The 13,782-nt window shown below is 42.7% G+C and overlaps 1 protein-coding gene across 2 annotated transcripts; it reads left to right on the top strand.

Annotated features, from left to right (window-relative positions):
• The first annotated feature begins 632 nt into the window (after window positions 1-632).
• RBM17 (RNA binding motif protein 17) lies at window positions 633-11,631 on the top strand. 2 transcript variants are annotated; one of them, XM_063397088.1, is made up of 12 exons: window positions 633-774; window positions 1,929-2,069; window positions 3,170-3,286; window positions 4,136-4,302; window positions 6,149-6,243; window positions 6,769-6,825; window positions 8,502-8,643; window positions 9,570-9,721; window positions 10,333-10,406; window positions 10,721-10,819; window positions 11,132-11,204; window positions 11,350-11,631. In XM_063397088.1, the coding sequence occupies exons 2-12, from the start codon at window positions 1,947-1,949 to the stop codon at window positions 11,451-11,453; spliced, it is 1,203 nt and encodes a 400-aa protein (XP_063253158.1). In that variant the 5' UTR covers window positions 633-774; window positions 1,929-1,946; the 3' UTR covers window positions 11,454-11,631. The 2 variants fall into 2 exon arrangements, with proteins under 2 accessions (XP_063253158.1, XP_063253157.1); XM_063397087.1 differs by having other exon boundaries at window positions 6,146-6,243.
• The last annotated feature ends 2,151 nt before the right edge of the window (window positions 11,632-13,782 follow it).

Here is a 13,782-nt window from a genome sequence, read left to right as displayed (position 1 = left end):
TTTTATTTATTTGTTTATTTTTTCAGCTAACCACGGGGAAATAAACTGCACAGTAGCACCATCGGAAGCAATGCTGGAGATAAAGCCTTTATGATAAACACAGAGATAGTGCTTGTAATCTTTTCAGGTTGAGGCGCCAGATCTATCTGCTTCAGGGCTGGAGGCTGTGTTTGGCTTTGCTGCCAGTCTTGCATCATCAAACAGTGATGGGCATAAATAGAGCCCTGCCCTCGGTTCCTGTCCCTGTCACCACCGAGATCAGAGCCTGTCCCCTGCCCTCGGGAGGATGCTGAAGACTCCAATGAAATCCTCCCTCAGCCTCCTCTTCTCCCGCAGAACAACCTAAGTGCCCTCAGGGCTCTCCTCCAGACCCTTTCCCATCCCCTCCTTCGGACGCTCTCCGTGGTTCAGGGATTCTAAGATTCAAATAAAAGCTCCGAGCGCAGATGACACTCGACGTGCGCCGTGAGAACCCGAAGGAACCTGTGCTTCTTATTCTTCGGGGAGGCAGCTTCTTCGCCTCTGGGAGGACAGCTAAGACAGCATTCCAGCCGCCTCCTCCGCTCCCTGCCGCCTGTCTCCGTCTCCGGGAGCGCCCGTGCCTCCCCCGCGGTCCCCCCGCTCCCTCCTGGCTCGGCCGTGAGGGGCGGCCATGGCGGCGCTGCCGCTCCCTCCTCCCGCCGCCGGGGGGCGCTGGCGCGGGGCGCGGGGCGCAGGCGCGGCCCTTCCCGGCGTGCTCAGCGCCGGCTCATGGCGGCGGCGGCGCCGGGACGGGTGAGTGGCGGCTGCGGGCCCGGGCTCGGGCCCGGGCCCGGCCGTGTGGGGAGGCGGCTCTGCGCCCCGCGGGGTGTGGGGAGGCGGGGCAGGGTGGGTGTGCCACGCTCAGAGGCTCCTCGGAGGGGTGCGGGCCTGTGGGGAAGGTGGGGGAAGCGTCAGGGCCTGCTTCGCCCCCTCTGCTCCCGGAGCCCACCCTTCCTTTTATCCACCTGTGCGTCGCCCCATTGTCGCTTCCCGCGGTGACTGCGCCCTCCCTGCATTCATCCGTACATCCATGCGTTGTCCAGGGAATCGCGGCGGAGCTGGGGAAGGGTCTGGGCACAAGTTTGAGGAGGAGCAGCTGGGGAGGCTCAGCCTGGAGAACAAGAGGCTCAGGGGAGACCTTCTGGCTCTCCTCAACTCCCTGACAGGAGAGGGCGGCCGGGTGTGGGGTCGGGCTCTGCTCCCAGGTGACAAGCGACAGGACAATAGGAAATGGCATCAAGGTGCACCGGGGGAGGTTCAGGGTGGACACTGGGAAGAGTTTCTTATCAGAAAGGGTGGTTAAGTGTTGGAACAGACTGCCCAGGGAGGTGGTGAAGTCCCCATCCCCGGAGATGTCCAGGGAAAGATTGGATGTGGCCCTGAGTGCTGCGGTCTGGGTGACAAGGTGGCCTTCAGTCTCAGGTTGGACTCGATGATCTCAGAGGTCTTTTCCAATCTGATTGATTCTGTGATTCCCCAGTGCATCCTGTCTCCCCCTAGACAGCATCAGTCCTGCTGCCAAAATCCCACTGCTCTGTGGCAGGTGGGAATTCCTACATCATCTGTCCTCATCCTGGCAATCTGTGCCTTTCAAGCCCCTGCTGTTTCATCCCAAAGTTTCATTTGAAGTTTAATAATCTTCAAAACCTCCTTTTTCTTTCTGCAATAAACTTCTTGTTGTTGAGCCCGAATTGTTCATATTCCACTGCAAGATTAAATTATTTCTTGAACAGTTTTCATTCCCTTTCAAACTGTTACTTTTATACAGCTTTGCTCTGGTTGCTTGTATTTACCACTAGCCAGAAAAAGGTCAATTTTCTCAGACTTTAGAGAAAGTGAAATAAAAGATGCTGTATCCATATATGCAAACTATTAGCAAATAACCTGGAAATTCTTTTGTCTTTCAGTTTTAAATTGAGGAGAAAATGTCACTTTACGATGACTTGGGGGTTGAGACCAGCGATTCCAAAACAGAAGGCTGGTCCAAGAATTTCAAACTGCTGCAGTCTCAGTTGCAGGTGAAGAAAGCAGCTCTCACACAAGCAAAGGTAAAGTCCCTTTGTGGGTTTGCTTCCTGTTTTTCAGATTTCATTCGTGTTCAGTGTGTTGTGTTTGTGACCTCAGAATACTGATTTGGGGGAAACTTGCTGGCATTTGTCTGTGAGTTTGTAGCAAAGAACCTGGCAAAGCTGAAGGGGAAACAGGGAAAAAGCTTTTTTTTGATGTCTCTTAGAGGGAGTGTGGCAAAATTAAAACTGAAGGAAGCACTGATGTATGTGCTGCAAACCTGTGAGCTTTTCACCAGCAGAACCAAAAGCTGATCTTCAAGTTTAGCTTTAAAGATAATGAGATTCAGCTTTATAAATTTTTTTAATGTAAGTAGAGGTCACACTGTGATTGATTATTTAATGATTACAACATTTCATGGTTGTTATTTAAAAGGCTCTTGTTGCTAACCTGCAAAACATGTATTAGAAAGTTTTACAGCAAGTATTTCCAGAGTAGGTGAAAGGGAGGAGTACAAGCTGATTCTTATTAGGCTGTGACAGAGCCATTTTCTCTTTTTATTGCTGCTTCTTTTTATTTCACCCTTTTTCTTTGAGCAGTGTGATATTTTGGTTCAGGAAGGACACAGGTGCTCTTTGTAGTGACACTACTTAACTAAAAGGAGAAGCACTAGCACTGATTCCAGATACTTAAGCAGCCACAGCATCTTTCCACTGGAATTACTCCTGATTTATGCTGGTGAAATTGGAGGCAGGATTTAGTTGATAATTGGAACAAATTGCATGGATAAAATTTACTGTATTAGTTATATTCTTTGTCCGTGTAACTGATGTGCAGTGTATCCATAACCTAACAGAAGAATAGGATAGGATTAGAAAACTCAAGAGTTCAGAAGAGATTAAAATACTTTATCAGATGATAAGTGGGAAGAACAGTAGATCTTTAGATTAAGTCTGAGTTTCTTAGAGACTAACTGAGTTCAAACTCACCTGAAGTGATTGGATGAATTTTTATAGTGTATTTCTGGTCCCAGTCAAAACCTAGGACCATTCACCTACCACTGCAAAGTACATCAAGCAAGCTGATTTTTAGAAAACTGCTTTGCCTTTTTTAGACATCGTGTGTTTTGTGATTTTTGCAGAGTCAGAGAACAAAACAAACCACAGTCCTTGCTCCAGTGATTGACCTGAAACGAGGCAGCTCCTCTGATGAGAGACAGATCGTGGACACACCCCCTCATGTAGCAGCTGGGCTAAAGGTAAGAGCAGAACAGCTAAAAGTGCAGCTGTTACCACATATTTTGGAAGTTGAATGTTTCCTAGTGGTCAAAAATAGTGATTATTTTCTGAGAATGTCTTCCTCTGCTGAGAGTTCTTTAATTAACATTTCAACTTTATTCAGACTTCGGTGTGGTACAGCATGGAATTACCATGGTTAATGTGCAATTATAAAACAATGTTCTTAGAATCCTGGACAGCTTCAAATTACTTATCAAGACAGCAATTTGGGCAGCTAAATAATGACTGTAATTGTGATTGCATCAGTGTTGGAACTGGACCTGTATAACAATCAACTGAAAAATAAAAGAAAAGCCACCTAACCTTTTAAATGGATTTCTCATGGTAAGGAATCAAGAAAAACTCTCTCCCTGCAGCTTTTTCAGAGAAAAAGTTCTGAAATGGTTCTTCCAGATTAGAGGAGAACAGTCTGTGTGCCTCTGTTGGTATTACATTAATAGCAGCTGATAAAAAGCCTGATGAGATTGTGTGGGAGGACCCTGGCAGATGGTTGCAGCAGCAAAATGCCATAAAGCTTCTAATAATGCATTAATGGGGTTTAAAAAATTCATGTCCATGCTGATTTGCTGCTGCTTTGCATTTTGCAAGGGGAGGGGATGGTTCTTTCTCCATGGGCAAAATCTGATGTAATGAGAGGCTGGATGAAATGTTAGTTTTAAATAAAGCCAAGATTTCTCCTAGCACCAGTGGAATTAGGATATTACCTGACATTACAGAAGTCAGGAATCGGAAGTGTTAAATTTTTTGCTATCCAACTGGGTGTTGTTTTCAGATCTCAGCTGAAAAAAATATACATATTTATTTTTCAGGATCCTGTCCCTAGTGGTTTTTCTGCAGGAGATGTGTTGATTCCCCTGGCAGATGAGTATGATCCCATGTTCCCAAATGACTACGAGAAGGTGGTGAAACGTCAGAGGGAGGAACGGCAGCGGCAGCGGGAGCTGGAGAGGCAAAAGGAGATTGAGGAGAGAGAAAAGTAAGGCTTTTGTTCAAACACTTGGCATCCTGACTCTTATCTAAAGAATAGGCATGTCAGTTTGTTTAATTTTATCTCCGTGCTTTCACAGAAGTTCTTAGAGGTTTTGTGACTACTGCGTGCTTGCAGAAACAAGTGCAGTGTTTTAATTAATATGTTTTAGTGCTCTTGGTAAAAATCACCTAACAATATAAAAACAGTAAGAATTATCAGCTTTGCAGCCTCTTTGGCTGAAAGACTCATGTCAAAATTATTCTGAATTTGCTTTGTTTCAATAATAGCAGCAGTATTTGGGTACTTCATGCATTGTTATCAGATTTTGACCTTGCAGGTGTTTTAAAGTATTTGATGTCAGTGTCACCTGACTACAGAAAAACCTTTTCCACACTCAGTGATGAACCATCCTTTCTTCTTCTAAAAACTGCAAACTTCAACCATGGATGCATTCAGTTTTAAATGTAGCTAGCACAGCCATTGAAAGGCATAGTTGCATTTCCTTTTTTAATACCCTGCACTCAGTAATTATTAAGTAAGTTAATGATGTGTTTATTAATCTACTGTCTCTGGACAAAAGAAAATACATAATTTATTTTTAATGCCCTTTCCCTGAAATAAGGAGTCTCTGTAATCATATTTAGGAAGTTGAATGCAGATTCAGTATCTGATTGTTAGAAGTGGTAAAATGTCTGCCAGCCAGGCAGATCACATTTGCTCATTTCAAATGAAATTAATAAACCATCTTCATCACAGTATGAATCATCTGAAGTCTGGAATTACAGTTCTGCTGCCCTCTTTAGACTGTGGAAATTAATATTTCCAGTCATTTAGTCTTCTCTGTCTTCTCTTGGTCATCTCTTTGTTGTTTTGATGGAGAAGGAATGCTTGAGGCTCTGCCCTGCTGGCATGCAAGACTCAGGAATCTGGGTTGTCATTCCCACAGCTTCAGCACTGACTGCTCTTTGGTTGTATTTGTACTTGTGTGTGGGCCAAGAGCATTTATACCTATAAACATTAGAGAAAAGGGGCAAAAAATGCATAATAAATCCTGATTTCAAACTGGGGAAGCAATCTCAGCTAAACCTGCATCAGATGTGTGCTTTGGGAGTGCAGGCTGTACATTTGTTTTGATTTCATAGTGTAGAGATTCAGAAGTTCAGTGTGCTTCCACAGTAGGGCTGCTTTTTTCATCCTTTAGCACAGTTTTGATGGCTGTGCTAGGAATGAGATGTGATTTGTGCAGCAGATGGTGCTCTTAACTTTTGAGGACAAGTGCTTTTCCTTTTTGTTGTATTAAAATAGGTGATTTCCTGATCACATCAGATAACAGCTGAAGCACTCCTTACTTCATTTTAGAAGTTATTCCTGAATCCTATTTTGATTGCCAAGCAAGCTTCTCAACAGTCTGATGTTTAAGCATGAGGATGTTTTTTTATTGAGTAAATGATATTACTCTGTATAGCTTGTGATGGGAAATGTGGAAGGGATTCTGTCCAAAGCAGGGTGATTGATTAATTAATATCTGTTACCTTGCTCTCTGTTCCATGGTAGACTTTCAGTCACTCAGGTCTGTTTGGACAGGATTTATTCAGGTGCTTTCTCCTTTCCATGCATTCTTCTTGGCTGATTTGCAAGGGGAAAATTATTTTGGTTTAGATCCATCTTTTGTTTCACCAAAAATGCCCCATGAAGGTAAAAGCAAAGAAACAAATGGTGAAGATTAACTTACACTTTCATGGGAAACGTGTTCAATGAGCAGAATAATTCACTCTGCAGAGGTGGAATCACAAATTCAAACAAAGAGTTGACTTCCATGGTTTCTCATGCTAACTTGTGTGTCTCCTAGAAGGCGTAAAGACAGACATGAAGCCAGTGGGTTTTCAAGACGACCTGATCCAGATTCTGATGAAGATGAAGATTATGAAAGGGAGAGGCGGAAAAGAAGTAAGGGAGCTGCTTGTGGGTTTGGTGTGGGAAGGGGAGAAAACGAGGGAGGGGAATTCACAGTCCTATTTCATGGATTCTGTATTTCCCTGTCCTCACATGACTACACTGTTCATTCTGAGCCTTTAGAATAAATCTGGCATTTTATTACAACATAATAGAATGCAGAAGACTGGTATTTTTCCATGGAGGCAGATGGCAGCCAAATTACTTGTGGAAATACCTGTGTTGAACCTTAGTTTGTAGGTACCTGTTGTGAGTTCCTACATGATGTAGGTTCCAGGGAAGGGATGAGGCATGACATAAAGTCAGGCTGTGGGAATCACTGAGTTTTCACTATTGCAGCTTTCCATTCTTGCATTTGTTATATCAGTGCCCTTAGAGCTTGTCAGATGATGTGGATCACAAATAGGTCTTTGCATAAAAGAAATCAGTCTTTATTCTCTTTCAGCAACAAAGTTACAGTAAATAATTCAGGTCTGTTGTGATATCTTCCAAATGTTTTGTGTTCCATTTTGCTCATAGGTATGGGAGGAGCTGCCATTGCACCACCCACTTCTCTCGTTGAGAAGGACAAAGAACGTGAGTACTGCAAAATCCTCTTCCCTAAACCAATGTTAATTTTTCACTCAACTTTCTATTCAGTTAAGTCCTCCTGCTTTTCCCATTGGTTTCTTTGTAACAGCAGGACATGAACAAGTTCTTTGTTCATGGAGGGTGACTTTGGGGGACCTGTGATGCTGCCCTGCTTCACATCTCTGTTGTGACGAAATCTTTCTGTATTGCTGGACAAGTTGCCAAACTGGGCTCTTACAACCATGTGCAGCTACTCACTTCTGATATGAAAGAAGAAATGTCACAGGCAGGTTTCTTTGGGTGGATTAGAAGCCTCCACAGTGTGGAGAGGGAATTTTTCCATTGCTCTTTCCTTGAGGAGGTACTTAGTGAGTATCTTTTCTAAAGGACTTATGCACTAGAGACAGAATTTTTAAAGTTTTTCAGGGATGCAATTTAGCTGAAAAGACTTATGTGCAGTGATGGTGTGAGGACCTCAGTTGTCCACGAGATGGCATCATCCTGCAATAGGAACAAAACCATTCCCTTTTTTTTTTCCATGTCTAAATGCCGTAAATTTTAAAAATTAAAATAATTACCAGTATGTATAATAAGAAAAAATCTTATGCACACAAACTTTTCTTTGGGAGTTCTCATTGTATTTATGAGAAGATTAAAATACAAAAAATACCTCAAAGCCTAAGTGAATGATACAGTGAAAGCATTTGACATCTGTGAACATTCAAAACAGAAAGACATTGTTTTGAGTAAATAATTGAGGGCAATTGATCAGTGTCAAGGAAAAAATAAATATAGGCTAGAAATAGTAGAAATAGCCTTAAGGGGAGAGCTTTTAAAATGTGACATGATCTCCCAAAGAAACCTTTGTATGGCTTCTTACTTGAAGAAAACAACTTGAACCAAACAGACTGGAAGAAAACAACAAAATATTTGTGTAGCAGAAGTCCCATAGTCCAATCCATTTGCTGTTTAAACAGGAATTACTTTGCCTCATATTACGTCCTCAAACTTCATCTGACCTTTTATTTGATACGATACAAGAGCTTGTGTACAAGAAACTTATATTCTAAAATTAGGTCAGTCTGATAAAAGTCCATAAACCCATTCAAAAGTGTTTTTTTCTAGTGTTCTAGTAGACTTCTTTTTCATTTTGCTGTTTGACTTATCAGGGGAAGGTAATTCAATAGTCCAGCCAGTATGACTGAGCTATCCAGATCCATCTCCATCTCCAGGAAGGGCTGCAGTTCAGTAATTCCCAGTGGGATGAGTTGTATTCATTCTTTTTCATAGACTGGTTTCTCTTCTCTGCAAATGTGCAGTGTATTTTTATTACAGTCCTTGGGCCTTGAGTTGTGTGCATTGATCCATCTTTGTCATAATCCAGTTCCTGATGAATAGGAACTGGATAAACTCTTTGTAGTGCAGGTGGCCTCTTAATGTTCTTTTTCTCCATTTAATAAGAAGGTTAAAAGTGCATTATAGAGCTGTGGAAATCTACATCCAGTGAGGAAAACCCAGAATAACTGAGATGTTGTTTCTGAGAGAGAGAGAGGGGTGAGGGGATGTTAAAACAGCGTGTGCAAAAGAATCAGAATTCTTCTGATTTGGATTTATGTGGAAGATCTTTTCCTAGTTTGTTAGGATTTTATTGAAAGAAACCCAAATGTCTCTGTTTTCTCCAGCTGTAGCATCATTCCCATATGAGGAGGAGTCAAGACCTCGGGCACCTTCTTCCAAAGCAGCAATTCCTCCTCCAGTGTATGATGAGCCAGAGAGACCTCGTTCCCCCACGGGCCCCAGCAACTCCTTCCTTGCCAACATGGGGTAAATGAGTGACTCCTGCACGTTTTGTGGGAAAAGGCATTGGAAGGTGGTGAAAACGAAAGCTGAAATAGTTTGTCAGGAGAGAAGAGCACAACCCGTTGCATGCATGTGCTTAGTCTGAGTTCAGAGAGTCCAGACTGGCAGGATACAGGAAAAAATGTGGATTGACAGGACTGGGGGAAACACATCTGAAGTGGTTGCATTCAAGGCTGTGTTTTTAAGCCACAATCCAGCATAAAATGTTTATGGCCTATACAAGCCAAACAATGGAGTGTACTTGAAAGCATAGGTGGCATGGTAGTTCTTCTAGGTTTCTTTTCCAGCCTTGTCTTCAATTTGCTACATACCAGCAAATTTAATCTGATGTTTCAGATCATTTCAGCTCTGCTTTATTCAAAAATTCAGTGTTTTTGCATGAATGTAGTAGCAGTGGCTGCAAATCTGCCCATTTAATCTCCTGCCTTATATGTGATGCTCGTGTTAACTACTGTGGCAACAAAGTGAAGGTGAATCTATAGCTGAAAACAGCTTGTTTTTGAGTTTGGTGGGGTTTTTTTAATTGTCCAGGAAAAGATAACCAAACTTGGTACTGTTGGACCAGCTTGTGCATTGTTACCACCTCTAATTAGTACCATGGAACCCTCACTTCACTGAAGGAAGGGCTAAAAATCTGAGCTAACCTGCCTTACTTTGAGCACACAATTGGCTATTTCTTCTGTGACTTAGTGTTTTAACCTTTCAGCATTACACAGCCAGACTTTTTAGCCTTTTGCTTAGAAAGGATCATGTCACTTGTAGAAGCTCCTGTACTTTCTGCCCCCTGTGTAAGGAAATTCTAGCAGGTAGAATATTTGGGCACTCAGGAGAAATGCAGTGTTAATGTTTTGTGGAAGAAACCTTTAATTGATTTTTTTTTCTCGTTGCAGGGGGACAGTTGCCCACAAAATCATGCAGAAATATGGTTTCAGAGAGGGCCAGGGGCTGGGCAAACATGAACAGGGGCTCAGCACAGCCCTGTCAGTAGAGAAAACAAGCAAGAGGGGTGGCAAGATCATTGTTGGTGAATCTACAGAGAAAGGTAATTGTGTCCTGGGTTTCTGTTTACCATTTGTTGAAAACATTGCAACTGGAAAAATGACTCATATTTGTTCTTGTGTAAATTCACATTTTTTTATCTTTTTGTGAAGTGATCCTGTATGCATTTTTTTAGCTCATCCTCCCCTTCCTCCATCAGTTGTCCTCCTTTGGTGCTGGGGAAGCACCTTCACTTCCAGGGCTGATCCTGCTCTGCCCTGATGGCTTTTTCCCTCTCCCATCCTCTTGATACTGCCCTCATTTCCCTGCTCTTGTCTGATCTCAAGACAACCTCCAGGCTTCTGAGCACAAGTGGCAGAAGTCAGGATACTTTCAGTCTTACAGTTCTTATGATACAGTTCTGAATTTAGGAATTAGTTCCCTCAAAGAAGGGAACATTGTCAGTGTTACTGCTTAATTCCCACCATTGGAATTGATTTTTCTGCTTACTGTCATTCCAGATAGCTACAAGTTGTGAATAACTGTTCCTCACCAATATGAAATTACACTTTGTGGCTTTTATTCCATTGTTTGATTAATATGATTCTGATAAAAGTCTGTAACTGAACTTTAATCTTAAATTATTCCATGATTCACTGTTCTGTCTTCAAACAGAAACAGGCAAGAAGGCAGATTCCAACCCCTTGACTGAGATACTGAAATGCCCAACTAAAGTGGTCTTACTGAGGGTGAGTTGGGAGCAAGGGAACGTGTCTTGGTGCTGAAATGTTTAAACCTCTGTTCCTGATACAAGACTCTGCACAGTTCAAATGGTTCTGGCCTGCATCCACGTGGTGTTCTGTGTTCTGGAGAAATTATGTGACTTCAAATCAACACTGCTTTAAATTGTGCAGTTGCCTTATGGACAGGGAACTGTCTCCTCCTGTAGCTCTTAATCTTTTAAAGTGTTCGTGGTCACAGTTCCCAGAGGATCTGTGATTTGTCTGCACAATCACCTGCACAGACTCCAGCCAGTGAGTTGGGTTTGTTCTTTGATTTTCAGAATATGGTCGGTGCTGGGGAGGTGGATGAAGACCTTGAAGTTGAAACTAAGGAGGAATGTGAGAAATATGGCAAGGTTGGGAAATGTGTCATCTTTGAGGTAAGACATAGTCTTCTCTGTTTTTGGCTGCTCTGAAGGTAAACTGGGCACTCATCCCTCACAACTGCAGTGTTACTGTCTAAGAGGAGCATACACAGAAGATCTCTCAGGGTCCTTTACTGTGTTTGAAATCTGGATTTTCTGTATGTGTAAGACACAAGCTTCTAATAATAGCAACCATGCAAAAACCATTTGAGTATTGTAGTTTTGGAACCTTTTTATTTCGTTTTTATTTTCACTGCTGAAAAACAACAATTGAAAACAATGTTCTCACTACTGTTCTAATTACTTGGGGTTTTTGTTTCGTTTCAGATCCCTGGCGCCCCTGATGATGAAGCTGTAAGAATATTTTTAGAGTTTGAACGGGTTGAATCTGCCATCAAAGGTAGGATCCTAAATTGTGTCCTGTGAACCTCAGAGTTAACTTCTGTACAGAGATTAAACAGTTTCACTGGTCAGGCTGTTTAGTTAAAGAGATGTTTATTTTATTGAATTTCTGCTGGCTGATCTGCTCTTTGTTTCAATTCCAGCCGTTGTGGATCTAAATGGAAGATATTTTGGAGGCAGAGTGGTGAAGGCTTGTTTCTACAACCTGGACAAGTTCAGAGTGCTGGATCTGGCGGAACAAGTTTGATTTTAAAAATCTAGCTCGAGGTGTCATTGTTTTGGCAATCACGTTTTCAGCAGTAGGCTGGGAATACAGAAGAGAAAAGTAGCTTTCCTAGCAGACTGGAAACAAGCCTCATTGAATGGATTTTAGACATTCGTTGTGACTTATGTTTTTTTTGTAATATAAAGCCCTTTGAAAGTAAGATTCACGTCTGTGTGGTTTTGAATTGCACATTTCTGCTTTCTGCTGGGGATCCTGGTTTATTTTGAGCTTTCAGATGACTTTGCTCTGTTGAAAATCCACTGCTGAGGAGATGCTTTGTCTGTATTCCTGCTTTCTTTGTTTTGGTGCTTCATCATGGAGTCCCTGTGCTGGATCCACAAAAAGTGTGAAGCTTTGGACAAGGACTGTGTGCTATGATCTTCTCTTCCCTGATGGTCTCTCCTAGAGTTAGAGCCTTGCTCTGCTGAGTCCTCATCTCCTCACACCAGTGATTTGGCTCCTTGGACAGTTGCAGCTGGGTTCTCCTGACTCCAGGACAAAGCTTCTGTGCCAGAATGGAGACTAAAATAACAAGGATTGAGTCTGTCTTCACAGATCAAAAGAAATTCCATGTCTAATCCAGAGAAATGGAAAGAGGAGGGAATTTAAAGGACTCTTAGCAGGAGCTCTGTGCTGTGGGGCATTCTGCTGGGAATATCCAGGGATAACTGATTTCAGGTTGTTAGGTAGGGAGAAGGGAAACTCCTTCCTGTGTCTGGCCAGCTGTCAGAATCTCACTCCTGTAACTCACACACAGGCACCTAACTTTATGTAATCATTTCAAACCTGGCATTTGCTCTTTCTGTTTATATTTCTGTATTTGAGGTCAAATACCATCAGGGTTAGGCTTTTTCTTTTGGGAAGCAGTGCCTGTGGAAGTTGTCAGAGTAGGAGGCCACAGAGGAAAGTTCTTGTGAACATCTGAAGAGCTGACAAACTAAACTACTAAACACTACTACTCTTATTTTTAACTTGATGTAAAATAGTGCACAGCTCTCTGCTCCTCATTCTATGTTTGCTTTTTGTTCGGGAACAGTATGTGACAAAGAGTTGGCAAGAGGTGACTGTGGTGGTGGCACTTGTCTCTGTGCCCCATTGCACCCACAACTGTTCAGATCCTGAAGTGGCTGTGAGCCCTGAGGGCATTTGAGCTGTTTAAAAGCTGATGCTGGGTGTCTTCTTTGTTACACACACGGGCTGGGGGGAGGGGGACAGACCTGTAGTTCAGTGCTGTGAATATCTCCAGTTCTTGCCTTCTGTTGAGTTTTGCCTGCAGATTTCTATGACAAACCCTTGGGCCTTGTGTTTTGCTTATTTTGTCTGCTTGTGTTCCACCAGCTTCTGTACAAACATTTGCTTGTAAAACAGAATTTTTTTAAAAAAACCTGGTATTTTACCTGCTGTGTGTTGGCTTCCTTACTCTGCTCTTGTGTTGTGCAAGGCAGTCCCTCAGAGCTGGGCACTTCTGCACCACGAGATGGCATTTTCTCTGTTCCACCCTCACTGCAGCAGAGGTGAGGAACAGGCCAAAACCACACCTGGGGCAAAACCAGAATCTACACTCTGTTCCTGCCTCTGCTCTTCGTTTTCTCTTTGACTTTGACCAACACTTTTAGGCCTTTGCTGTTGTGTAGTAAAAGAAAGAGATGAGCTTGGTATGAATTAGCATAGGTTTGCTTGTAAATAATTTGAGTGGCTGCTGTAGGAAGTTTAACCACTGGTAACAGATTGAGAGTGATCTGAACTGAGCTTGAAATATGACTTGGCTTTAAGCAATGTGATTTATTTATGGCTCTTATTTCAGCAAATACCTCTTGAGTGACTAGGCTGTAAGCATTTCCTGAGGTACACAGGCTGGGGTTTGTGCCTTTAACCAGCTGTTCTGCTTTTTAGCACCAGCTTCTGAGCTTCCAGTCTGATAACTTGGAGGTTTTCCATTTCCTGAGAATGGCTTCATTGGCAACTTTTGAACCATTTCATGCTGAGAATCCTTACTGTGGTTGAAGACAGGAGTAAAGTTTATCCATGGAAATGTAGGGGAGAAGAGGGTTTGTTTATTTATATTTTGTGTAGGAGATTCATGCTATAAATGTATTTTTCTGTACCATGGGGACACTGAAGGAAGCAAACCTGGAGCAGATCTACATCCCCTGAGTTCCATCTGTGTGGTGGGTGCTGTACAAACACGTGACAGTGGAGCCAGGTGTGTCAGCAGGTGAGGCAAACAAATCTGCACAGGTTCAGACACTGAGCTCTGGTCAGACTTCATTTGTCTCCTTAGCAGGAAGAGTTATTTTGAAAATGCACCTTC

This window comes from Prinia subflava, chromosome 4 (assembly GCF_021018805.1).
Source record: "Prinia subflava isolate CZ2003 ecotype Zambia chromosome 4, Cam_Psub_1.2, whole genome shotgun sequence".
In the NCBI taxonomy this organism is placed as follows: Eukaryota; Metazoa; Chordata; class Aves; order Passeriformes; family Cisticolidae; genus Prinia; species Prinia subflava.
This window is presented reverse-complemented; position numbering and strand designations above follow the sequence as displayed.